This window comes from Drosophila obscura, unplaced genomic scaffold, assembly GCF_018151105.1.
Source record: "Drosophila obscura isolate BZ-5 IFL unplaced genomic scaffold, ASM1815110v1 contig_150, whole genome shotgun sequence".
NCBI lineage: Eukaryota > Metazoa > Arthropoda > Insecta > Diptera > Drosophilidae > Drosophila > Drosophila obscura.
Window position 1 is genome coordinate 7,828,816 of NW_024542736.1, and position 26,596 is coordinate 7,855,411.

Consider the following 26,596-nt stretch of genomic DNA (forward strand, 5'->3'; position numbering starts at 1 on the left):
AAAAACTGAATAAAAATTGTATTGAACAGGGAACGGGCAGAAAGCGGAGGATAATGGTCCCACTGTGGGGTGGCACAAACATGAGGAGACAGCAGCAGCAGGGGGAGGTGCAGTGCAGCTGTCCTCCTGAAGTGTCTGCAATTAGGGGCAATTGTTTGAGAGAAAGTGCCAATCAGCTGAGCAGTCGAGTACACAAGCCACTCATGCCCCCTTAAGAGTATTGTTATTGTTTGGTCGACTGTGAAGATATTGTTTAGGAGCGGCTCCAACTTATCGTATTGTATGCCCTCTTAAGAAACCTGCAGAATGCATATTAATTAGCTGCCGCAGATTGTGAGCCCTCGAGTGTAGGTTAATGTAATTTAATCACCTCAGGGACTCAGAATGGACACAATTCGGCGTACTGCTTGTACAAGTATTTGGGTATTATTTATTTAACTTAAACTTGTGCATACGAGTATTCTCACCAGTGGAGAGACATCCTCAACTTGAACCCTTTTTCCTTAGACAGTAAATAATTCGGACCTATATGGACCTATATTCCAAAGCAAATAAATATAAATCAGAGATAACAGATATACGACAGCTGTGCTGGGGGACAATTAGGAGGCTTTGTCCGCCCATTGGAGCTCACGTTTTATGGATGACGCTTAAAAACAAAAAAAAAACAGGCAGAAAATTGAAATGCGTGCCAACAGGCGCAAGAGGCTTCTTTATTGGCACCAGTCAGGCATCCGGATCCTGCTCTGTCAGCTGGCTGCTGAATGCGGTCAGTGGCCATTAGGCGTGCCCGAGACCATTGTGGACAACGGGTGCTCATGACCAAAGGCCAGGAGCAGGCGTACGAGCATTATGTTTCGCCGTGTACATGAGATGGGGTCATTAAATACACATTACCATGCACCATGCCGCCGCGTTCGGTGGCAGCGATAAAGGCACAACAGCCGAACGGCTAAGGCAGCCAGCCAGCGAATAGCTATTAAAAAGCGAAAGATACTCGTAGACAGGGGCAGGGGCTTCAGCAGCAGCAAACAGCAGCAGCTACAGTGGCAGACATAACAAATTACAACATTTCGACAGCAGAAAAGGAGCGTCATACCCTACAGGAGGGGTGGCAATGGCTGGTGGCGCCACCAGCTCTAGTTGGGCATCCAACCACCGTTCTATGGCAACTTCAGGATGGTGTTCGGTTTCAATTGTGCTGGTAAACGTGACTCCAAATTGGCTGCCAGCGAATAATTCATACGAAACACTTTCGCACCGTGTGCCTTGCCATTAGCATCGTGGGTACTCGAACCAGGCCCGAACCGAGGGTGGGCTACGGTGAGTCCATTGCCGGACTCGCTTACTCCCCGTATAACCCCACGATTGCATTTACAGCAAATTATTTATGGCTGCGACAGACACGAACAGGAAGCGGGTACGGGTACGGGTACGGGGTACGGGTACGGGGTACGGGTACGAGTGTGCGCTGCCAACTTCACGTCTATCAATATTTTATGAAACTCTGTCTGCAGGACGCTGCTCCACGATGCTCGTCGCCGCAGACAAGGGCGGATAAGGGGAGAGCCTCGACTAGGACTAGGATGAGGGTATCTGCTTACATGGAGTCGGTTGCCTTCTGGCCGCCTATCTGCCTGCCTGCCAGCCTGCCAGCCTGCCTGTCTGTCGATATCCGGTTAGATGAGTATCTAAATTGCCTTTACTGTTGATGAATTAGCGCCGGCTGCCGGTTCCCGTTCCCGTTGCCGTTCAACGCTGTGCAGTGGCTGGCAATGGGGCGAGGCGGCCCTCAGCATGGTGCGAGTGCGTGCCTGGGCGGGTGAGATAAGCGCCCAGTCCTGCCAATAACGCCCATAATGGAAATTTCAATTTGTTTTGAATGATTTTGCGCACATTAAATAGGCCGGCAATCCACAGAGACTTGTACGACCTTGGCCGGAGGGAGTATTCAGTTCAGCCGTAAGCAACAAGGTGCGGCCATCCATCAAGGCAAATGCAGAGTGCAACTGTACAACTGTACAGCATTAACGCAGAAAGTGCGGAACAAATGGCTTCTATAATGGCAACATTGTCTGGGGCTGGGCTTAAATACATTACTTTTTACGCTTGCCTTGAGTCTAAAATCAGAATTGTGTTGCTCTTTGAAATTCCCAGTAAGAAACTCGCATTATAATGCGAATCTCCAGAAAGGAGCTGATTGCCATTATCCTCATGCTGTCGGCGGTTAGTTGCACCTGAGTACCAATTGCGGACCTGACCCCGATCCAATTCAGCTCATATCCATATCCGTGCCCCGCAGCTCTTCTCTGTGCTAAATGCCATCTTCTTTGCGAACACTCTGCCCGTCTACGTCAGTTATGAGCAGCTGCTGCAGCAGGTCGTCAGCTTCGGCACCGCCTACCTCTGCTGTCTGTACGCCCTGAGCACCTGGATGTACCACTCGAATTACTCCCGGACCCGCCAGCACATGCGGTACGCGGTGAGTGTTCCACTGTGCCGCTTTCTATTGGTGGTCTCACGATTTCCACTAAATGTAGCTTCTGCTGACGCTGCTGCTGATGATAGTCGCCAACTTGGTGGCTGCGATTGCGTATATGAAGCTGCTGGCATTCTCACAGTTTAAGGAATCGACGGACATCAGCGGCCTCTTCACCAAATATGACATTGCCTGCAAGTCCCTTAGCCTGGGTCTATCGATCCTAACCATTCTCCTCCTTCTCATCGTTATGATGGTCGTCTTTGTGACGATCATAAGAAAGCACAAAAAGATGCGGCGCCAGAAGATGCGCAAAAGGGCCGCGGCTCTCAGGGCCCAGAAGGCAGGGCCCTAAGCAGCTGTCTGCGTCATCAGCGTCTTTATTGTTGGTACTGCAACGAGAAGTCAACGGCACAGTTGACGGCGTCGTGGGATCGCAAATAAAGTTTGGTTTTCATGCAACGCCAAACATTTCATGTCGTAGCAATGTGGCGCCGCAGTTGCAATAATATAAATATTATACTCGTGCGACGCAAGGCACAGACACAGTGCAGGGTCCCCCCAGTCCCATCCCAATGCCCACTGACACACAGATTCGGTTCTGTCTGGGCGCTTCCTTTTCACAGGTGATGCGAAAAAAGTATGAACGGGCATGTGGCAGTGCCATCAGCAATTCGATGTCGAGATGCTCTTGTACGGACTCCCACCCATGTCCACATGTAATGGATTCCCTTTCTGAGACGATGTACATATATAATATATGAAATTTGTTTACTTACATTTCCAGAACTTAACTCAGGGCTTGGCTTTTGCCGACAGTTTCGAATCGAGTTGATACTCCTCTCTTTTGGTAGGGTAATGAAAATGCCATCAGACCGATGCAGCTGATGCCAGGGGTGGCGAGGGTGGGTGTATGGCTATGGCTTCTTTCGAGGCAAGGCAGTCAGGTCTGAGCATGAAAACTCATAAGGAAGACAAGCAGCCTCTTCACATGGGCTTGTGTATTGCATTTTGCATAATGAAGCCGGCAGACAGTAGTGCAATTTTCAACGGCAGACAAACGAAGTTAAACACAAACTTAAAGGCTTTCAAATAACTTCGCCAGCGCAAAAGTTAAAGTTAACTTTCCAAGGGGTGGGTGGGGGCTCGGAAGGGTATGGTCGCAAGAAGAAGAGCAGCCTAATTACGCTCGAATGGTTGCCCATCAAAAGTGACATTTGGCAAGGCAAGGCTGAGGGGCTTACAATAAAATTTCCAGCTAAGTTATTGCCGCGCCGCTGCCAAGAAGCCCTGGAAACTGAGTCGAAAGTAATTTGGAATTTAATTGCGTATAATTTAGAATGGCGAAATGTTTGCGTGCGTTTAATTAACTGAAAAATAAAATAAAAAGCAAGCAAAAACAAAATGACAGCCGCGCCGCGCCGCTGTGCTGGCAACTGGCAAGGACACTGAAAATGTTTAACATTAAATGCCAACTAATTAAATTTCGGAAATTCCATGGCAGTCGTCGGAACTGAGTGAACTTCCGAATTTATTGTTGCATTTAATGGCCAGCGCATGCGGTTATTCGATCCCTCTGTTGCTCCCTGCTGCTTTTGCCCACTTATTGCGTATACGAAGTGTATGACACTGGACTGCCTCCCCCCCCCATACCAAAATCAAATAGGAAAACAAAGGATGACTAGAGCAGCAGCTCTACGTAACCCGTACTCTCCGGCTGGGGCTGCAATCCTATCAGTCTCACTGCGGTCATCCAGCCAAATGAAGGCAATAAAATGGCGTTGTTTGCACGCCACTGGCCCTGGCTCTGGCTCAGCCAAGCTGTCCTGTCCGGCAATCCGTGGCTACAAAAATTATGCTGCCAGCGAACAATCGCGTGCAAAAATGATTCATGTAAACTGATAAAATGTTAATCATATTTCACGTATTAACACGTAATTATTAATGCCTGATAAATGTCAGCAGTCGGTAAAATGTGAAAAAGTCACAATTAATGTACAATATTTCCCGCTCCTTTCAATTCAAGTGGCTGGACGGCGGGCAGAAAGGTGAGCTTTTCAATTTCCGACACGTTCGCAAGGCATCGACTTTCTGTGCTCTCCATGCTCCCCATTGGTGCAAACTTACTCGCATTATTTCCCCCTTTTATACATAAAAGAATTTAACAGGTCTACAGATCATAGATGCAACTAACCATAACCATAAGTTACAGGGTACTTTTCGGCTCTGCAACTAACAAATGAAACCTCGGTACGATTAAGTAGGCAATTCCATTGTGATGATTAACTTTTATTATTATTATTATGATCATTATCACGTTGGTGAGTGTGTGTGCCTCTGTGTTTATTGGTTTGTCCCGGGGCTTATTTTCTTTTAATTATGGACAACGATCACGAATGTGGGTTAATTAACCACCAACTCGATGCTGGGCCTCAGGATTAAACAATGTGTGTCGGGACAGGACAGCGTGTACAATTGTCAGAATTTAAATGCAGCCGAATCGGAGTTGCAAAGTCGAGTTCTGGGCGCTGACAGCGACAGCGCGGCGCTGCACTGGTTCAACGTTCGCATAAATTATTCCAACATATGTCAGACATCTGGCGAATTTTTGCTTCCTCCAATGCTCGCAGTTTTCTTTTTTTTTTACGAGGCTGTCAAGTGCATGGTGTGTGTAGGTCGGAATTTACGAGCCGTGGCGGGCTGTAACAGCTTTCGTCTAATTGCCATTGGCATTATGCCAGTGGCTGGCAAAATTTAATATTAGGCACTACGGTTCCGCTGCAACTGAAAGTCCCCAAGCGAATGGCGGCTGCAATACAATGCAATGCAATTCCATTATAAATCAATCAATCAGCCTGGAATCTTTCGAACCCTTGCATATCCGTACAATTCCCCATTTCCATAACAAACTTTATATAATCCTCCAGTTTTTGGGTCGTTAAAAGAGCTGCAACGATAGCAGAGTGCTCACTAAATAAAAATGAATCAAGTAGCCAAAGCATTAAACTAAAAAAAACACCTCAGCATATATTTAACCATAACAAATCGCTTTTTTATTTATGTACATTAAGCTCGTACTATTGGTAATATTTGTTATCAAGTGTAGCAGAAACCTGATTCGAAGATAGCCTTAGCCAGCTTTGTCACAAGTGAATAAAACTAAAGGAAAACATAAAATCAATACATATAATATCTTATCAGAAGCAGAAAGAATCATGGAGCGAGATGGCGATCACAATGAGATTGAAGATTCCCCTGAGGTAGATGAAATCATCCCATCTGAGACGAAGCAAGCAGAAGGCACAACGGATGCCGAACAGGCTGGTGAATCTGGCTCCCAGCACCTTGATTCGAGCTTGGACTGCAGCCGCCAGTCGACTCAACGTGTTGAACATCTCCAGCTACGAGTACACAACAATAATCAACAATTGCAGCGCATAAACAAAAAGCTAGAGCCATACAAGTGCTGCGTGTGTGCCAAATACTTGCGCTGGGGCGTCATTACCATCTGCGGGCACTTCTACTGCTGGGGCTGCCTGTGGCCGCAGCTGCACGACAAAGCACATCCCAAATGCTGCCGGTGCTCAAGGCCATTGATCCTGCACGAAGACATCATTCCGTTTCACTGCGATGGGCCCAACGATGCGGCTGGTTACTGTTTGCCGGCCCAGCCGGGCAACGTGCCACGCCCAACGGGATTCTATTTCGACGCTTACAATGTTCCCAACTGGTTCACTTTCTACGAGCGGATGGAGGATGCTCAGCAGTTGAGCCGCAATTTATTTTATGTGCTTGGGATTCTGCGCACCAATTATCCACGCACTATTCAGCTGTTGGACCTCCTACAGTGGATCCAGGTGCTGTGCATCGGTATCCTGTGTTTATTGTGGTGTCGAGTCTCGTTTAACTAGAAGAGATAATTACAGACGTTATCAGCTTTGGGAAAGACAGTGTTTAGTTTAAATATTAACGTTCGGCAATACTGCAACAGTTTGCATACATTTGGAAGACCTGAAATAAATTACCCAAAGCCATCAGAGTTCAGAGTTTACTTTCAAATTATTCGCACTATTTATTTTCTTTCTTGCTTTTGTAGAAGAAGTGGCTAAGAAGAGACCAATTTTGGGCGCAGCTTGCCATCCACCCAACCAGCCCGAACTCGCAACTCGCCCAACTTGACGTAAACACCGAAATATTTGATCAACTCGACGGCAAAGTTAAAGTTGTTGCACGCAACAGGAGCAAAGTCTGGGGCTTGGCAATGGCCAGCTGAAACAATATATTCCAGAGGCAGTTGGCCAAACTTAGACCGAAAGAAAGCACCCTTAAGGTCGAAAACTTTAACCCAATCTTAAGCTGCTCTTCAAACTCAATGTTAAAGCTCAGAACCACCGATTTTTAGGCAGTAACAGGAAAAGAACAAAGATAGCATAACCCATGGAGCCTCTGGGAGGAAATGATCGGCCGAATTGTGCTAGCAAAATTTAATTGGTTTTCGGTTGGTGACAGCTCAATCAAGTGTCTGCAGTTAGAAGCAATTCGTGGTCAAGGCGGCATATTTATAATTAATTAGATGTAAGACATAACCTATTGAGAAAGCAAAGTGCCAGAAGTCTATGTGCCATCGAGGCTCGAAAGCAAAGTGCCAGAAGGAGGGTGGGCTTTTATATGCGCATGGCACCATGCCTGAACCCCGCGGCAGAGGCGTTTTAAATTGCATTAAATTAACTTAATAGCCAGGACCGCACGAGACACGACGCGGCGAAACTGTGCTCCCTACGCTACGTTGCGCTAGGCAGTAGAACAACGTCCATCGATCTTCCACGTGGCTGCCTTCGGAAATGCCAAATTCACGTAGGAGGGGGTACCAGTGCCATGCTTTCGGACTGCCGCCTAGCAGTACCGTACCAGTCGGACTAAACCGACGGCATCATTAAAATCTTCCGCTTGCTGCACAACAAAGCAAAGGAAATTGCTTGGCACGAGTGTGCGTGTGTGTGTGGGGATTCTGTGAAAGTGTTTGTGGGTTCGGCTACTTTGTTCCCTTTCGCCTTAACCGAAATATTACCAAGCTTTAGCCGACATATCAACATAAATGAATGCTGCCTTATAGCAAATGACGTATACGTAATTATGTACGCCCTATTCTACCATCGCTTGTCGCACACAGGGGACACCGAGGGGGTCACAGCCACACTGTACGGGTTCGGGGTGCTGGTCCTACTGCAGCACTAGCTCATACCCTGCTCCTGCCCCTTCTCTGCCCCTACTCTGCCCTGCCAGCTGCAGTAATTTTCATTTCAATTACAGTATCTGACGGCTAGGCTATTGAAAAGAGCGACACACGACAGGCGTCATTTAGGGTCCAGGATCCCTGCCCACCTCGCCCCAGCTGCAACGGTAATGTGGCTTTTATTCATTACATAATTACTGTTGTGTTTGCACTGCGGCACGTTCCCCCCGGCAGTGGTAAGGGCTACCAGCAGTGATTATGAGTAATTGTCAAGGTTGGTTAATTAGGAATCTGGTTAGCCGGGGACCCCTCCTTTGCTGTGGGTTCTCCCAGTTGGGACATTGGCTGCATTAGTGCATTTATTCGAGCCATTAACATATTTTTCAACCTTTAAGCTCATCTCTAAAACTCTCAACAATGAATGGACACGACCCCCCAGCCATCACTTATTGTGGGCCTCCTTAGAGTAGGACTTATTCTAAGCAGCCATAAATAAACGGCCATCACAACAACAAATTGTTCACAGACAATGCATAGTGGTAGCGGCTCAGACAAGTTCCCGTTACCATCCGATCCGTCCAACCCCCCACCAACCCCATGCCATATTTGTGCAAATGGCATGCACTATGCACGTTTCCGTTTCCGCTTTGGGCCTTGCAGGCGTTGCAATTGTCGCTTATTGCTCCTCTCTATCTGCCTCTTGTCTGTGTGTCTGTGTGTCGGTGCGTGGGTGTGTTACAGTCTGGCGCACATGGCGTATACTTTATGCATAACAAATGGCTGCTTAGTATATTGTTTAATTTATCAAGCATGAATTATTTATGCCGATTCGAGTGTCGTCCAATGAAATAAAGTGCAATTCCAAACTTAAACTTTGCTACAGCATTTCAACAGTGGCAACAGTAATACACACAAAGAAATTGAACAGCGTAAGATCCATTTGAAGAGAGAGTACAGAATATAGTCCGGATAGTCCTATTTGTTCGATCACTGATTATGCAGAAAGGCGTTCCTGTGTGTAGGCAACGATCCCATTCATGTTAAAGGATGTTATTTAAAAGACCTCAACTTGTTTTCAACTTGTTTCAATTTCCCCAAGTGTAAATGTAGAGGCAAATATGCGAGTGCAGACATGTCGGGGCGGCCTGTCGAACGAATCCAATTTATGTGGCTAAGAGGGGAGAGGCAAGTGCTCCCAGTGGTGCTCACTGTACAGGTGGACGGCTGTTTGGCTATAAAATATTGCATTGTTACGCAGCCAGGCCAGACCAACTTATTGCGAAATGTTGTTGAAATGAGAGTTTCAATTGAATTGCTTTGCGTTCATTTAGATTTATTTCAGTTGATTAATCTGCATACGAGTATATGAGACTGTGACTATGCAGAAACAAGTGTGGCTAACGAGCAGCCGCAGGAATTTTTGCCCTGCTTTTGGCAGTTGATAATTGCTGGCAAAACTCAAGCGGCCAAAAGTTGCCAGCACATGAGCTTGTGTGTGAGTATGGGGCAGGTTCCGGGGCAGGGGTAAGGAGATTGTGTGAGCACAATGGCACGGCACGTCTGAGACAGAGGCAGAGTCGGTGGCAGGGATTGAAAACACACACAAAGAAATGCACGACATTGTGTGCTGAGCAGGCTAACGAGTTCAGTTGAAGCTGAGACCGAGCTGAGACCGAGCTGAGGCCGAGCTGAGGTCGAGAGTATCATTCAAAACGTGCAGTGCCTGCCACACCAGCTCACACCTCGATGGCCCTGTCGAGCTCACTTTAAGCCATATTGTGTATAGATAACGTGTCTATTCAGACGAGAACTGATATGACGACAAAAACAGATGCAAAAGGCAGCAGCAGCAGCCCCGACAACAATGCGACATCAACCCCAAAACATCAGCAACAGCAGCTTGTGTAGCGGGGGAGCCGGGGCAGACATAATCTTAACTTCCTTGTGGCTGCAGTAACAAGTTGGGCATGATGCGGAAGCTGAAAAACTGTTGCATACTTTCATGCGATGCCACAAGCCATCGCCATTGCCATCACTACCACCACCAACACCGAGCGGCACCAACACCGACCGACAACACCACCCGACCCGAGCCCCAAAACAGGCAACCCCAGCCAGTGTCAGAGTTGCTCGACGCTTATCACCGCAAAAGTTTTTACCACTTTAGAGTCAGCCTCGGAGCTGCAGAGCCTGGAAGAGACTTTTTGCCGACTGATGTGCCGGAGCTGTCAACGCTCAAAGTTTGCCGCCAGGGAGGAATTCGCCAGCTTTAAAGATTCGCCATTAAATTATAAATAGAGCCGGGGGTCGCAGTCCAACTCCGACTGACACCGGGCCGGGATTGGCAGGCCAATGAGGCTGTCCGACATTTGTTGCCGGAACTTTTCTCCGTTTTAATTGCCATTATCACTAATTACAGCTGCCACACACTCAACGTCGTCAAATCAAAGGGTATGCCCCGTGCCCATATCCTGCTGGGATACCCACAATTAGCAGACACTCAACGTTCTGCATTCACTAATTAAAACAGACACGCCACGCACACAGCCCCGAGTGCAACTGCAAGGGCCAGGCCAAAATCCAAACCCGCCCCTGTTTCTGCCGGCCAAAGTTATTTTCCAAATTGCAGCATGCATCGGCCAAGGCGGCAGGGTCGGCCAGGGAATATCCACAGGTAGTTAGCCACATGAATTCTGCTCATTGTCAGCAATGAGCATGGTAGCAAGGGGAGCAAGGGGAGGATAAATAGTATTGTACCCGTTTTGGGTCCCTGCAACTAATGATTTTGTCCTAGTTAGGTCACGATATTTAATTTAATATAAATAAAATATAAATAAATTAAATAACACAAAAATCTAGGGATTACCAAAGTGTTCACTTTGTTAAAAACGTTATTTTGTTGGTAACAAAGAAACCATTTTGTTTTTACATAGCCTAATTCACATTCCATATTTGTGATATGAAATTTGAAAGTTCGACGATTTAATTTCTATAGGATAATTTTATTGGTTTTCTATACATAGAGCTGCACTCTTCAGTGCACGCCTGTTGTTGCGTGCTCATAGCCAATCTAGCTCATTGAGCCAAGAGCCCTGCGATGGCTACTAATTTCCAGGTTAACTTTTTTGGGCTTCGACTTTGAGCCCTTAAATTGTTCGGTTAATGGTTAGAGCAGATGGAAATTCCCAGTGGGGGACATTTAACTTTTCAACCGTCAAAATGCTTTCGACAAGCTCCGGTCGATGCCAAGGGGGAAAGGAAAAAATCGTTTTAGCCAGGCAATGGTAGAAGAGCAAACAGAAAGAAAAAAAAAACGAACCGAACAAAAAGGAAATGCCCAGACAGACATCAGACATCAGTCTGTCTGCGACATCCCATCGAAGGATGAAGGCTTTTCATTATACTTTACAATTCGCGTTTTAAGCAAATGAATTTACTTCCCCAGAGACAATGAAGCAGCCCGACTAGCGACTCGCAACTCGTGACTTTGTTGCTGCTGTCCCTGTCCCTGTTCCTGTCGCTGTCTGCAATGCTATAAATCTGAGGGTAATTGTGTAAAGTTCTGGGAGAGTGCAGATTTAATTCGTTTGTCCTTTTTCGGATAAATTGGATTATAATTTATTTTAATTGGCAAAAGGCAAATGCACGCATAAAACAAACAAACAAACAAACAAACAAGTAAAGCGAACACACAGTTCCAGAGAAAAGATCTCAGTCTGCCTGTGCTAGACGTATTCCAAATGAAAATTGGCCACAAAATTACGCAGTCTGATGCCGCTTTCATTAGACTAATTGTAACTCTTGGGCGGGCGTGCGTACGAGTAGACGACCCATCTCGGTGATTAGGCATTGCCTTTTCCGTTGACTTTACCTTCGCCTTTTGGCCAAAAGTGGCACGAAACGATGCGTGACAGTGTTAAATTGTAACCTGAGAGGGCCCAGCAAAGGGGACATGTGTGTGCGGCTTTTAATTAGAGGCAAACAATGGAAGGCAGCAGGGTCGGCGCACGACTTCAACCTTTGGCTCACATATTAACATATGAACGCAAACTAAAAGGCCCCTCATCGCCGGACAGAATGCAAAGCCCATGACAAAGCCAAAGCCAATGCCCAAAGCAAAGCCACATCCAATGTCCAAAGAGAATGATATACCTGGCTGGGAAAACTACCGAAATCCTGGCCACAATTAGGCAACCGAGCCAGGTGTGTGGGTGGCTGGGTGGTTGGGCTGGGTTGGCCATTAAGCCAGAGCAAGCTGATGATGTTATCTCCACTCTTATTCACCCCTTCCCTGAGCAGCCATGCCATGAGCTGCCAGTGGGCAAACAAACATCCAAGATTCCCAAAAGTTCCTGTTGCTCTTGCAACTAGTTCACGGGTGTGTGGAATGCGCACGTTTGACTCCTAACCTTCGGCTACATTTGGTCTCGGTACGAGACTATGTCAATGGCGGTGTTCAGCTAGTTTTGTTCACGATTTGTGGGCTAGTTATGGCTGGCACTGCCACTATGCTCTTATCTTATAAATCATTTTAATGGACAGCAACAACGGAAAAGTGGCAAGTTTTGTTGAAGCTAAAGAACGATTTATCTTTAACTAACATTCAAGTAAAATTTTATACATAGTGCTATATTTTTTCAAGCCCAAAACATGATTAAAATTTAAGCAGCATAATCCTCGACTTATCAAATGGCTATAAATACAATTCCTATAAGTCTTACCCAAGATCAAAGCTTTCCCCCAACTTACGTTCCCCTTCGAGTTGCTAATGTTTTTCCCAACTCACCCACTTCCAACGTACTACTTCCATTCAGCCAGTCAGAGCCGGGTTAACGACTATCATTTGAGGGTGCTTGTGAGACATTTTTTTTATATGACTACTTAAAAAAATAGTTAGCATACTCGTACCTGGCCCAAACACATCCCACTGCTATGTGTGTGCAACGCTCCTTTCATTTAATAACACTCATACGCCATTATGAGCTGTAATTGAAAAAAAGAACCCCATCACAACATTCAATTTACATTCATTTATACGAAAATATGCCACATAAATAACAAATTCGAGCAACACCCGGAGCGCCACACCCTCGCCCCTGAATCAGATTTTTCATTAATTTATGCACCCCTCGAACTAAATTTTGCCAATCCAAACACTTGCCATTGATGTGGGGTTTTCTCCCCTGATTCATTATTTTTGCATGTTCCGTGCATATTCGTTTTTTCATGTTTCTCTTTGTATTTCGTTGCTCTCTTTTTCGATCTAATTTCTCTCATTTTCTGCCTCCACTTTCCACCGCTCAAATGGCAGAAAACCGTTAAATTCAAATCTGAGATACCAGGCGAGCAGAAATCAGCAGAAGGTCGCTGGTTTTTTTTAATTTCTCTTTTTTTCTTGTTTCTCTTTGTATTTCGTTGCTCTCTTTTTTCGATCTAATTTCTCTCATTTTCTGCCTCCACTTTCCACCGCGCAAATGGCAGAAAACCGTTAAATTCAAATCTGAGATACCAGGCGAACAGAAATCAGCAAAAGGTCGCTGGTTTTTTTAATTTCTCTTTTTTCTTGTTTCTCTTTGTATTTCGTTGCTCTCTTTTTTCGATCCAATTTCTCTCATTTTCTGCCTCCACTTTCCACCGCGCAAATGGCAGAAAACCGTTAAATTCAAATCTGAGATACCAGGCGAACAGAAATCAGCAGAAGGTCGCTGGTTTTTTTAATTTCTCTTATTTTCTTGTTTCTCTTTGTATTTCGTTGCTCTCTTTTTTCGATCTAATTTCTCTCATTTTCTGCCTCCACTTTCCACCGCGCAAATGGCAGAAAACCGTTAAATTCAAATCTGAGATACCAGGCGAACAGAAATCAGCAAAAGGTCGCTGGTTTTTTTAATTTATCTTTTTTTCTTGTTTCTCTTTGTATTTCGTTGCTCTCTTTTTTCGATCACATTTCTCTCATTTTCTGCCTCCACTTTCCACCGCTCAAATGGCAGAAAACCGTTAAATTCAAATCTGAGACACCAGGCGAACAGAAATCAGCAGAAGGTCGCTGGTTTTTTTAATTTATCTTTTTTTCTTGTTTCTCTTTGTATTTCGTTGCTCTCTTTTTTCGATCTAATTTCTCTCATTTTCTGCCTCCACTTTGCACCGCTCAAATGGCAGAAAACCGTTAAATTCAAATCTGATATACCAGGCGAACAGAAATCAGCAGAAGGTCGCTGGTTTTTTTTAATTTCTCTTTTTTTCTTGTTTCTCTTTGAATTTCGTTGCTCTCTTTTTTCGATCCAATTTCTCTCATTTTCTGCCTCCACTTTCCACCGCTCAAATGGCAGAAAACCGTTAAATTCAAATCTGAGACACCAGGCGAACAGAAATCAGCAGAAGGTCGCTGGTTTTTTTAATTTCTCTTTTTTCTTGTTTCTCTTTGTATTTCGTTGCTCTCTTTTTTCGATCTAATTTCTCTCATTTTCTGCCTCCACTTTCCACCGCTCAAACGGCAGGAAACCGTTAAATTCAAATCTGAAATACCAGGCGAGCAGAAATCAGCAGAAGGTCGCTGGTTTTTTTAATTTCTCTTTTTTTCTTGTTTCTCTTTGTAGTTCGTTGCTCTCTTTTTTCGATCTAATTTCTCTCATTTTCTGCCTCCACTTTCCACCGCTCAAATGGCAGAAAACCGTTAAATTCAAATCTGAAATACCAGGCGAACAGAAATCAGCAGATGGTCGCTGGTTTTTTTAATTTCTCTTATTTTCTTGTTTCTCTTTGTATTTCGTTGCTCTCTTTTTTCGATCTAATTTCTCTCATTTTCTGCCTCCACTTTCCACCGCTCAAATGGCAGAAAACCGTTAAATTCAAATCTGAGATACCAGGCGAACAGAAATCAGCAGAAGGTCGCTGGTTTTTTTAATTTATCTTTTTTTCTTGTTTCTCTTTATATTTCGTTGCTCTCTTTTTTCGATCTAATTTCTCTCATTTTCTGCCTCCACTTTCCACCGCTCAAATGGCAGAAAACCGTTAAATTCAAATCTGAGATACCAGGCGAACAGAAATCAGCAAAAGGTCGCTGGTTTTTTTAATTTATCTTTTTTCTTGTTTCTCTTTGTATTTCGTTGCTCTCTTTTTTCGATCACATTTCTCTCATTTTCTGCCTCCACTTTCCACCGCTCAAATGGCAGAAAACCGTTAAATTCAAATCTGATATACCAGGCGAACAGAAATCAGCAGAAGGTCGCTGGTTTTTTTTAATTTCTCTTTTTTTCTTGTTTCTCTTTGCATTTCGTTGCTCTCTTTTTTCGATCTAATTTCTCTCATTTTCTGCCTCCACTTTCCACCGCTCAAACGGCAGGAAACCGTTAAATTCAAATCTGAGATACCAGGCGAACAGAAATCAGCAGAAGGTCGCTGGTTTTTTTAATTTCTCTTTTTTCTTGTTTCTCTTTATATTTCGTTGCTCTCTTTTTTCGATCTAATTTCTCTCATTTTCTGCCTCCACTTTCCACCGCTCAAATGGCAGAAAACCGTTAAATTCAAATCTGAGATACCAGGCGAACAGAAATCAGCAAAAGGTCGCTGGTTTTTTTAATTTATCTTTTTTCTTGTTTCTCTTTGTATTTCGTTGCTCTCTTTTTTCGATCACATTTCTCTCATTTTCTGCCTCCACTTTCCACCGCTCAAATGGCAGAAAACCGTTAAATTCAAATCTGAGACACCAGGCGAACAGAAATCAGCAGAAGGTCGCTGGTTTTTTTAATTTCTCTTTTTTTCTTGTTTCTCTTTGTATTTCGTTGCTCTCTTTTTTCGATCCAATTTCTCTCATTTTCTGCCTCCACTTTCCACCGCTCAAATGGCAGAAAACCGTTAAATTCAAATCTGAGACACCAGGCGAACAGAAATCAGCAGAAGGTCGCTGGTTTTTTTAATTTCTCTTTTTTTCTTGTTTCTCTTTGTATTTCGTTGCTCTCTTTTTTCGATCTAATTTCTCTCATTTTCTGCCTCCACTTTCCACCGCTCAAACGGCAGGAAACCGTTAAATTCAAATCTGAAATACCAGGCGAACAGAAATCAGCAGAAGGTCGCTGGTTTTTTTAATTTCTCTTTTTTTCTTGTTTCTCTTTGTAGTTCGTTGCTCTCTTTTTTCGATCTAATTTCTCTCATTTTCTGCCTCCACTTTCCACCGCTCAAATGGCAGAAAACCGTTAAATTCAAATCTGAAATACCAGGCGAACAGAAATCAGCAGATGGTCGCTGGTTTTTTTAATTTCTCTTTTTTTCTTGTTACTCTTATTATTTCGTTGCTCTCTTTTTTCGATCTAATTTCTCTCATTTTCTGCCTCCACTTTGCACCGCTCAAATGGCAGAAAACCGTTAAATTCAAATCTGAGATACCAGGCGAACAGAAATCAGCAGAAGGTCGCTGGTTTTTTTAATTTCTCTTTTTTTATTGTTTCTCTTTGTATTTCGTTGCTCTCTTTTTTCGATCCAATATCTCTCATTTTCTGCCTTCACTTTCCACCGCTCAAATGGCAGAAAACCGTTAAATTCAAATCTGAGATACCAGGCGAACAGAAATCAGCAGAAGGTCGCTGGTTTTTTTAATTTATCTTTTTTTATTGTTTCTCTTTGTATTTCGTTGCTCTCTTTTTTCGATCCAATTTCTCTCATTTTCTGCCTCCACTTTCCACCGCTCAAATGGCAGAAAACCGTTAAATTCAAATCTGAGATACCAGGCGAACAGAAATCAGCAGAAGGTCGCTGGTTTTTTTAATTTATCTTTTTTTATTGTTTCTCTTTGTATTTCGTTGCTCTCTTTTTTCGATCCAATATCTCTCATTTTCTGCCTCCACTTTCCACCGCTCAAATGGCAGAAAACCGTTAAATTGAAATCTGAGATACCAGGCGAACAGAAATCAGCAGAAGGTCGCTGGTTTTTTTAATTTTTCTTTTTTTCTTGTTTCTCTTTGTATTTCGTTGCTCTCTTTTTTCGATCTAATTTCTCTCATTTTCTGCCTCCACTTTCCACCGCTCAAATGGCAGAAAACCGTTAAATTCAAATCTGAAATACCAGGCGAACAGAAATCAGCAGAAGGTCGCTGGTTTTTTTAATTTTTCTTTTTTTCTTGTTTCTCTTTGTAGTTCGTTGCTCTCTTTTTTCGATCTAATTTCTCTCATTTTCTGCCTCCACTTTCCACCGCTCAAATGGCAGAAAACCGTTAAATTCAAATCTGAGATACCAGGCGAACAGAAATCAGCAGAAGGTCGCTGGTTTTTTTAATTTATCTTTTTTTATTGTTTCTCTTTGTATTTCGTTGCTCTCTTTTTTCGATCCAATATCTCTCATTTTCTGCCTCCACTTTCCACCGCTCAAATGGCAGAAAACCGTTTAATTCAAATCTGAGATACCAGGCGAACAGAAATCAGCAGAAGGTCGCTTGTTTTTTTAATTTCTCTTTTTTTATTGTTTCTCTTTGTATTTCATTTCTCTCTTTTTTCGATCCAATTTCTCTCATTTTCTGCCTCCACTTTCCACCGCTCAAATGGCAGAAAACCGTTAAATTCAAATCTGAGATACCAGGCGAACAGAAATCAGCAGAAGGTCGCTGGTTTTTTTAATTTCTCTTTTTTTATTGTTTCTCTTTGTATTTCGTTGCTCTCTTTTTTCGATCCAATTTCTCTCATTTTCTGCCTCCACTTTCCACCGCTCAAATGGCAGAAAACCGTTAAATTCAAATCTGAGATACCAGGCGAACAGAAATCAGCAGAAGGTCGCTGGTTTTTTTAATTTATCTTTTTTTATTGTTTCTCTTTGTATTTCGTTGCTCTCTTTTTTCGATCCAATTTCTCTCATTTTCTGCCTCCACTTTCCACCGCTCAAATGGCAGAAAACCGTTAAATTCAAATCTGAGATACCAGGCGAACAGAAATCAGCAGAAGGTCGCTGGTTTTTTTAATTTCTCTTTTTTTATTGTTTCTCTTTGTATTTCGCTGCTCTCTTTTTCCGATCCAATTTCTCTCATTTTCTGCCTCCACTTTCCACCGCTCAAATGGCAGAAAACCGTTAAATTCAAATCTGAGATACCAGGCGAACAGAAATCAGCAGAAGGTCGCTGGTTTTTTAATATTTCTTTTTTTGTTGTTCCTTGTATTTCGTTGCTCTCCTTTTCGATCCAATATCCTCCTTTTGCCTCCACTTTCCACCGCTCAAATTTATCTTTTTTTATTGTTTCTCTTTGTATTTCGTTGCTCTCTTTTTTCGATCCAATATCTCTCATTTTCTGCCTTCACTTTCCACCGCTCAAATGGCAGAAAACCGTTAAATTCAAATCTGAGATACCAGGCGAACAGAAATCAGCAGAAGGTCGCTGGTTTTTTTAATTTCTCTTTTTTTATTGTTTCTCTTTGTATTTCACTGCTCTCTTTTTCCGATCCAATTTCTCTCATTTTCTGCCTCCACTTTCCACCGCTCAAATGGCAGAAAACCGTTAAATTCAAATCTGAGATACCAGGCGAACAAAAATCAGCAGAAGGTCGCTTGTTTTTTTAATTTCTCTTTTTTATTGTTTCTCTTTGTATTTCGTTGCTCTCTTTTTTCGATCTAATTTCTCTCATTTTCTGCCTCCACTTTCCACCGCTCAAATGGCAGAAAACCGTTAAATTCAAATCTGAGATACCAGGCGAACAGAAATCAGCAGAAGGTCGCTGGTTTTTTTAATTTCTCTTTTTTTATTGTTTCTCTTTGTATTTCGTTGCTCTCTTTTTTCGATCCAATTTCTCTCATTTTCTGCCTCCACTTTCCACCGCTCAAATGGCAGAAAACCGTTAAATTCAAATCTGATATACCAGGCGAACAGAAATCAGCAGAAGGTCGCTGGTTTTTTTAACTTCTCTTTTTTTATTGTTTCTCTTTGTATTTCGTTGCTCTCTTTTTTCGATCTAATTTCTCTCATTTTCTGCCTCCACTTTCCACCGCTCAAATGGCAGAAAACCGTTAAATTCAAATCTGAGATACCAGGCGAACAGAAATCAGCAGAAGGTCGCTTGTTTTTTTAATTTCTCTTTTTTTATTGTTTCTCTTTGTATTTCGTTGCTCTCTTTTTTCGATCTAATTTCTCTCATTTTCTGCCTCCACTTTCCACCGCTCAAATGGCAGAAAAACGTTAAATTCAAATCTGAGATACCAGGCGAACAGAAATCAGCAGAAGGTCGCTGGTTTTTTTAATTTATCTTTTTTTATTGTTTCTCTTTGTATTTCGTTGCTCTCTTTTTTCGATCCAATTTCTCTCATTTTCTGCCTCCACTTTCCACCGCTCAAATGGCAGAAAACCGTTAAATTCAAATCTGAGATACCAGGCGAACAGAAATCAGCAGAAGGTCGCTGGTTTTTTTAATTTCTCTTTTTTTATTGTTTCTCTTTGTATTTCGTTGCTCTCTTTTTTCGATCTAATTTCTCTCATTTTCTGCCTCCACTTTCCACCGCTCAAATGGCAGAAAACCGTTAAATTCAAATCTGAGATACCAGGCGAACAGAAATCAGCAGAAGGTCGCTGGTTTTTTTAATTTCTCTTTTTTTCTTGTTTCTCTTTGTATTTCGTTGCTCTCTTTTTTCGATCTAATTTCTCTCATTTTCTGCCTCCACTTTCCACCGCTCAAATGGCAGAAAACCGTTAAATTCAAATCTGAGATACCAGGCGAACAGAAATCAGCAGAAGGTCGCTGGTTTTTTTAATTTCTCTTTTTTTCTTGTTTCTCTTTGTATTTCGTTGCTCTCTTTTTTCGATCCAATTTCTCTCATTTTCTGCCTCCACTTTCCACCGCTCAAATGGCAGAAAACCGTTAAATTCAAATCTGAGACACCAGGCGAACAGAAATCAGCAGAAGGTCGCTGGTTTTTTGTAATTTCTCTTTTTTTTTTCTCTTTGTATTTCGTTGCTCTCTTTTTTCGATCTAATTTCTCACATTTTCTGCCTCCACTTTCCACCGCTCAAATGGCAGAAACCGTTAAATTCTAATCTGAGATACCAGGCGGACAGAAATCAGCAGAAGGTCGCTGGTTTTTTTAATTTCTCTTTTTTCTTGTTTTCTCTTTGTATAGTTCGTTGCTCTCTTTTTTCGATCTAATTTCTCTCATTTTCTGCCTCCACTTTCCACCGCTCAAATGGCAGAAAACCGTTAAACTTAAGTCTGAGATGCCAGGCGAACAGAAATCAGCAGAAGGTCGCTGGTTTTTTTAATTTCTCTTTTTTTATTGTTTCTCTTTGTATTTCGTTGTTCTCTTTTTTCGATCTAATTTCTCTCATTTTCTGCCTCCACTTTCCACCGCTCAAATGGCAGAAAACCGTTAAATTCAAATCTGAGATACCAGGCGAACAGAAATCAGCAGAAGGTCGCTGGTTTTTTTAATTTCTCTTTTTTTATTGTTTCTCTTTGTATTTCGTTGCTCTCTTTTTTCGATCCAATTTCTCTCATTTTCTGCCTCCACTTTCCACCGCTCAAATGGCAGAAAACCGTTAAATTCAAATCTGGAGATACCAGGCGAACAGAAATCAGCAGAAGGTCGCTGGTTTTTTTAATTTCTCTTTTTTTCTTGTTTCTCTTTGTATTTCGTTGCTCTCTTTTTTCGATCTAATTTCTCTCATTTTCTGCCTCCACTTTCCACCGCTCAAATGGCAGAAAACCGTTAAATTCAAATCTGAGATACCAGGCGAACAGAAATCAGCAGAAGGTCGCTGGTTTTTTTAATTTCTCTTTTTTCTTGTTTCTCTTTGTATTTCGTTTTCTCTTTTTTCGATCTAATTTCTCTCATTTTCTGCCTCCACTTTCCACCGCTCAAATGGCAGAAAACCGTTAAATTCAAATCTGAGATACCAGGCGAACAGAAATCAGCAGAAGGTCGCTGGTTTTTTTAATTTCTCTTTTTTTCTTGTTTCTCTTTGTATTTCGTTGCTCTCTTTTTCGATCCAATTTCTCTCATTTTCTGCCTCCACTTTCCACCGCTCAAATGGCAGAAAACCGTTAAATTCAAATCTGAGATACCAGGGGAACAGAAATCCGCAGAAGGTCGCTGGTTTTTTTAATTTCTATTTTTTTCTTGTTTCTCTTTGTATTTCGTTGCTCTCTTTTTTCGATCCAATTTCCTCTTTTCTGCCTCCACTTTCCACCGCTCAAATGGCAGAAAACCGTTAAATTCAAATCTGATACCAGGCAAACAGAAATCAGCAGAAGGTCGCTGGTTTTTCTTTTGTCTCTTTGTATTTCGTTGCTCTCTTTTTTTCGATCCAATTTCTCTCATTTTCTGCCTCCACTTTCCACCGCTCAAATGGCAGAAAACCGTTAAATTCAAATCTGAGATACCAGGCGAACAGAAATCAGCAGAAGGTCGCTGGTTTTTTTAATTTCTCTTTTTTTCTTGTTTCTCTTTGTATTGTCTTTTTTCGATCTAATTTCTCTCATTTTCTGCCTCCACTTTCCACCGCTCAAATGGCAGAAAACCGTTAAATTCGAATCTGAGATACCAGGCAAACAGAAATCAGCAGAAGGTCGCTGGTTTTTTTAATTTCTTTCTTGTTTCTTCTTTGTATTTCGTTGCTCTCTTTTTTCGATCTAATTTCTCTCATTTTCTGCCTCCACTTTCCACCGCAGAAAATGGCAAAAAACCGTTAAATTCAAATCAACGAAATACAAGGGAAACAAGAAAAAAGAGAAATTAAAAAAACCAGCGACCTTTTTGATTTCTCTTTTTCGCCTGGTATCTCAGATTTGAATTTCGTGTTTTCTGCCATTTGCCCGGTCTCAAAAAATGCAAATTACCGAAAAAAGTAAGAGCAAAAACAAAGAAAAACAAGAGAAAAAAGAGAAATTAAAAAAACCAGCGACCTTCTGCTGATTTCGTTTGTTTAATTTATTTAACGGTTTTTGCCATTTAGCGGGTGGAAGTGGAGGCAGAAAGTAGATCAAGGGCAACGAAATACAAAGAGAAACAAGGAAAAAAGAGAAATTAAAAAAACCAGCGACCTTCTGCTGATTTCTGTTCGCCTGGTATCCGATTTGGTTAACGGTTTTCTGCCGTTAGCGGTGGAAAGTGGAGGCAGAAAATGAGAGAAATTAGATCAAAAAAGAGAAATGAAAAAAACAAAGAGAAACAAGAAAAAAAGAGAAATTAAAAAAACCAGCGACCTTCTGCTGATTTCTGTTCGCCTGGTATCTAGATTTGAATTTAACGGTTTTCTGCCATTTGCGGCGGTGGAAAGTGGAGGCAGAAAATGAGAGAAATTGGATCGAAAAAAGAGAGCAACGAAATACAAAGAGAAACAAGAAAAAAAGAGAAATTAAAAAAACCAGCGACCTTCTGCTGATTTCTGTTCGCCTGGTATTTCAGATTTGAATTTAACGGTTTCCTGCCATTTGAGCGGTGGAAAGTGGAGGCAGAAAATGAGAGAAATTAGATCGAAAAAAGAGAGCAACGAAATACAAAGAGAAACAAGAAAAAAAGAGAAATTAAAAAAACCAGCGACCTTCTGCTGATTTCTGTTCGCCTGGTATCTCAGATTTGAATTTAACGGTTTTCTGCCATTTGAGCGGTGGAAAGTGGAGGCAGAAAATGAGAGAAATTAGATCGAAAAAAGAGAGCAACGAAATACAAAGAGAAACAAGAAAAAAGAGGAATTAAAAAAACCAGCGACCTTCTGCTGATTTCTGTTCGCCTGGTATCTCAGATTTGAATTTAACGGTTTTCTGCCATTTGAGCGGTGGAAAGTGGAGGCAGAAAATGAGAGAAATTGGATTGAAAAAAGAGAGCAACGAAATACAAAGAGAAACAAGAAAAAAGAGAAATTAAAAAACCCAGCGACCTTCTGCTGATTTCTGTTCGATTGGTATCTCAGATTTGAATTCAACGGTTTTCTGCCATTTGAGCGGTGGAAAGTGGAGGCAGAAAATGAGAGAAATTGGATCGAAAAAAGAGAGCAACGAAATACAAAGAGAAACAAGAAAAAAAAGAGAAATTAAAAAAACCAGCGACCTTCTGCTGATTTCTGTTCGCCTGGTATCTCAGATTTGAATTTAACGGTTTTCTGCCATTTGAGCGGTGGAAAGTGGAGGCAGAAAATGAGAGAAATTGGATCGAAAAAAGAGAGCAACGAAATACAAAGAGAAACAAGAAAAAAAGAGAAATTAAAAAAACCAGCGACCTTCTGCTGATTTCTGTTCGCCTGGTATCTCAGATTTGAATTTAACGGTTTTCTGCCATTTGAGCGGTGGAAAGTGGAGGCAGAAAATGAGAGAAATTGGATCGAAAAAAGAGAGCAACGAAATACAAAGAGAAACAAGAAAAAAAGAGAAATTAAAAAAAACCAGCGACCTTCTGCTGATTTCTGTTCGCCTGGTATCTCAGATTTGAATTTAACGGTTTTCTGCCATTTGAGCGGTGGAAAGTGGAGGCAGAAAATGAGAGAAATTAGATCGAAAAAAAGAGAGCAACGAAATACAAAGAGAAACAAGAAAAAAAGAGAAATTAAAAAAACCAGCGACCTTCTGCTGATTTCTGTTCGCCTGGTATCTCAGATTTGAATTTAACGGTTTTCTGCCATTTGAGCGGTGGAAAGTGGAGGCAGAAAATGAGAGAAATTAGATCGAAAAAAGAGAGCAACGAAATACAAAGAGAAACAAGAAAAAAAAGAGAAATTAAAAAAACCAGCGACCTTCTGCTGATTTCTGTTCGCCTGGTATCTCAGATTTGAATTTAACGGTTTTCTGCCATTTGCGCGGTGGAAAGTGGAGGCAGAAAATGAGAGAAATTAGATCGAAAAAAGAGAGCAACGAAATACAAAGAGAAACAAGAAAAAAAGAGAAATTAAAAAAAACCAGCGACCTTCTGCTGATTTCTGTTCGCCTGGTATCTCAGATTTGAATTTAACGGTTTTCTGCCATTTGAGCGGTGGAAAGTGGAGGCAGAAAATGAGAGAAATTGGATCGAAAAAAGAGAGCAACGAAATACAAAGAGAAACAAGAAAAAAAGAGAAATTAAAAAAACCAGCGACCTTCTGCTGATTTCTGTTCGCCTGGTATCTCAGATTTGAATTTAACGGTTTTCTGCCATTTGAGCGGTGGAAAGTGGAGGCAGAAAATGAGAGAAATTGGATCGAAAAAAGAGAGCAACGAAATACAAAGAGAAACAAGAAAAAAGAGAAATTAAAAAAACCAGCGACCTTCTGCTGATTTCTGTTCGCCTGGTATCTCAGATTTGAATTTAACGGTTTTCTGCCATTTGCCCGGTGGAAAGTGGAGGCAGAAAATGAGAGAAATTAGATCGAAAAAAGAGAGCAACGAAATACAAAGAGAAACAAGAAAAAAAGAGAAATTAAAAAAACCAGCGACCTTCTGCTGATTTCTGTTCGCCTGGTATCTCAGATTTGAATTTAACGGTTTTCTGCCATTTGAGCGGTGGAAAGTGGAGGCAGAAAATGAGAGAAATTGGATCGAAAAAAGAGAGCAACGAAATACAAAGAGAAACAATAAAAAAAGAGAAATTAAAAAAACCAGCGACCTTCTGCTGATTTCTGTTCGCCTGGTATCTCAGATTTGAATTTAACGGTTTTCTGCCATTTGCCCGGTGGAAAGTGGAGGCAGAAAATGAGAGAAATTAGATCGAAAAAAGAGAGCAACGAAATACAAAGAGAAACAAGAAAAAAAGAGAAATTAAAAAAACCAGCGACCTTCTGCTGATTTCTGTTCGCCTGGTATTTCAGATTTGAATTTAACGGTTTTCTGCCATTTGAGCGGTGGAAAGTGGAGGCAGAAAATGAGAAAAATTAGATCGAAAAAAGAGAGCAACGAAATACAAAGAGAAACAAGAAAAAAGATAAATTAAAAAAACCAGCGACCTTCTGCTGATTTCTGTTCGCCTGGTATCTCAGATTTGAATTTAACGGTTTTCTGCCATTTGCCCGGGGGAAAGTGGAGGCAGAAAATGAGAGAAATAAGATCGAAAAAAGAGAGCAAAAAAATACAAAGAAAAACAAGAAAAAAAGAGAAATTAAAAAAACCAGCGACCTTCTGCTGATTTCTGTTCGCCTGGTATCTCAGATTTGAATTCAACGGTTTTCTGCCATTTGAGCGGTGGAAAGTGGAGGCAGAAAATGAGAGAAATTAGATCGAAAAAAGAGAGCAACGAAATACAAAGAGAAACAAGAAAAAAAGATAAATTAAAAAAACCAGCGACCTTCTGCTGATTTCTGTTCGCCTGGTATCTCAGATTTGAATTTAACGGTTTTCTGCCATTTGAGCGGTGGAAAGTGGAGGCAGAAAATGAGAGAAATTAGATCGAAAAAAGAGAGCAACGAAATACAAAGAGAAACAAGAAAAAAAGAGAAATTAAAAAAACCAGCGACCTTCTGCTGATTTCTGTTCGCCTGGTATCTCAGATTTGAATTTAACGGTTTTCTGCCATTTGCGCGGTGGAAAGTGGAGGCAGAAAATGAGAGAAATTAGATCGAAAAAAGAGAGCAACGAAATACAAAGAGAAACAAGAAAAAAAGAGAAATTAAAAAAACCAGCGACCTTCTGCTGATTTCTGTTCGCCTGGTATCTCAGATTTGAATTTAACGGTTTTCTGCCATTTGCGCGGGGAAAGTGGAGGCAGAAAATGAGAGAAATTAGATCGAAAAAAGAGAGCAACGAAATACAAAGAGAAACAAGAAAAAAAGAGAAATTAAAAAAACCAGCGACCTTCTGCTGATTTCTGTTCGCCTGGTATCTCAGATTTGAATTTAACGGTTTTCTGCCATTTGCCCGGTGGAAAGTGGAGGCAGAAAATGAGAGAAATTAGATCGAAAAAAGAGAGCAACAAAATACAAAGAGAAACAAGAAAAAAAGATAAATTAAAAAAACCAGCGACCTTCTGCTGATTTCAGTTCGCCTGGTATCTCAGATTTGAATTTAACGGTTTTCTACCATTTTAGTGGTGGAAAGTGGAGGCAGAAAATGAGAGAAATTAGATCGATAAAAGAGAGCAACGAAATACAAAGAGAAACAAGAAAAAAAGGGAAATTAAAAAAACCAGCGACCTTCTGCTGATTTGTGTTCGCCTGGTATCTCAGATTTGAATTTAACGGTTTTCTGCCATTTGCCCGGTGGAAAGTGGAGGCAGAAAATGAGAGAAATTAGATCGAAAAAAGAGAGCAACGAAATACAAAGAGAAACAAGAAAAAAAGAGAAATTAAAAAAACCAGCGACCTTCTGCTGATTTCTGTTCGCCTGGTATCTCAGATTTGAATTTAACGGTTTTCTGCCATTTGCCCGGGGGAAAGTGGAGGCAGAAAATGAGAGAAATAAGATTGAATAAAGAGAGCAAAAAATACAAAGAAAAACAAGAAAAAAAGAGAATTTAAAAAAACCAGCGACCTTCTGCTGATTTCTGTTCGCCTGGTATCTCAGATTTGAATTTAACGGTTTTCTGCCATTTGCCCGGTGGAAAGTGGGGGCAGAAAATGAGAGAAATTAGATCGAAAAAAGAGAGCAACGAAATACAAAGAGAAACAAGAAAAAAAGAGAAATTAAAAAAACCAGCGACCTTCTGCTGATTTCTGTTCGCCTGGTATCTCAGATTTGAATTTAACGGTTTTCTGCCATTTGCCCGGTGGAAAGTGGAGGCAGAAAATGAGAGAAATTAGATCGAAAAAAGAGAGCAACGAAATACAAAGAGAAACAAGAAAAAAAGAGAAATTAAAAAAAACCAGCGACCTTCTGCTGATTTCTGTTCGCCTGGTATCTCAGATTTGAATTTAACGGTTTTCTGCCATTTGAGCGGTGGAAAGTGGAGGCAGAAAATGAGAGAAATTAGATCGAAAAAAGAGAGCAAGAAAATGCAAAGAGAAACAAGAAAAGCAGAGAAATTAAAA

At 41.7% G+C, this 26,596-nt stretch overlaps 2 protein-coding genes across 2 annotated transcripts; both read left to right on the plus strand.

Moving 5' to 3' along the window:
* Positions 1 to 2,119: 2,119 nt before the first annotated feature.
* Positions 2,120 to 3,257, plus strand: LOC111066921. The gene is made up of 3 exons (XM_022355871.2): positions 2,120 to 2,226; positions 2,303 to 2,482; positions 2,541 to 3,257. Exons 1-3 carry the CDS (start codon positions 2,176 to 2,178, stop codon positions 2,832 to 2,834), a joined length of 525 nt encoding a protein of 174 aa, XP_022211563.2. The 5' UTR covers positions 2,120 to 2,175; the 3' UTR covers positions 2,835 to 3,257.
* Positions 3,258 to 5,518: 2,261 nt separating this feature from the next.
* Positions 5,519 to 6,513, plus strand: LOC111066919 (E3 ubiquitin-protein ligase BRE1). The gene has a single exon (XM_022355870.2). The coding sequence runs from the start codon at positions 5,695 to 5,697 to the stop codon at positions 6,388 to 6,390; it is 696 nt and encodes a 231-aa protein (XP_022211562.2). The 5' UTR covers positions 5,519 to 5,694; the 3' UTR covers positions 6,391 to 6,513.
* The last annotated feature ends 20,083 nt before the right edge of the window (positions 6,514 to 26,596 follow it).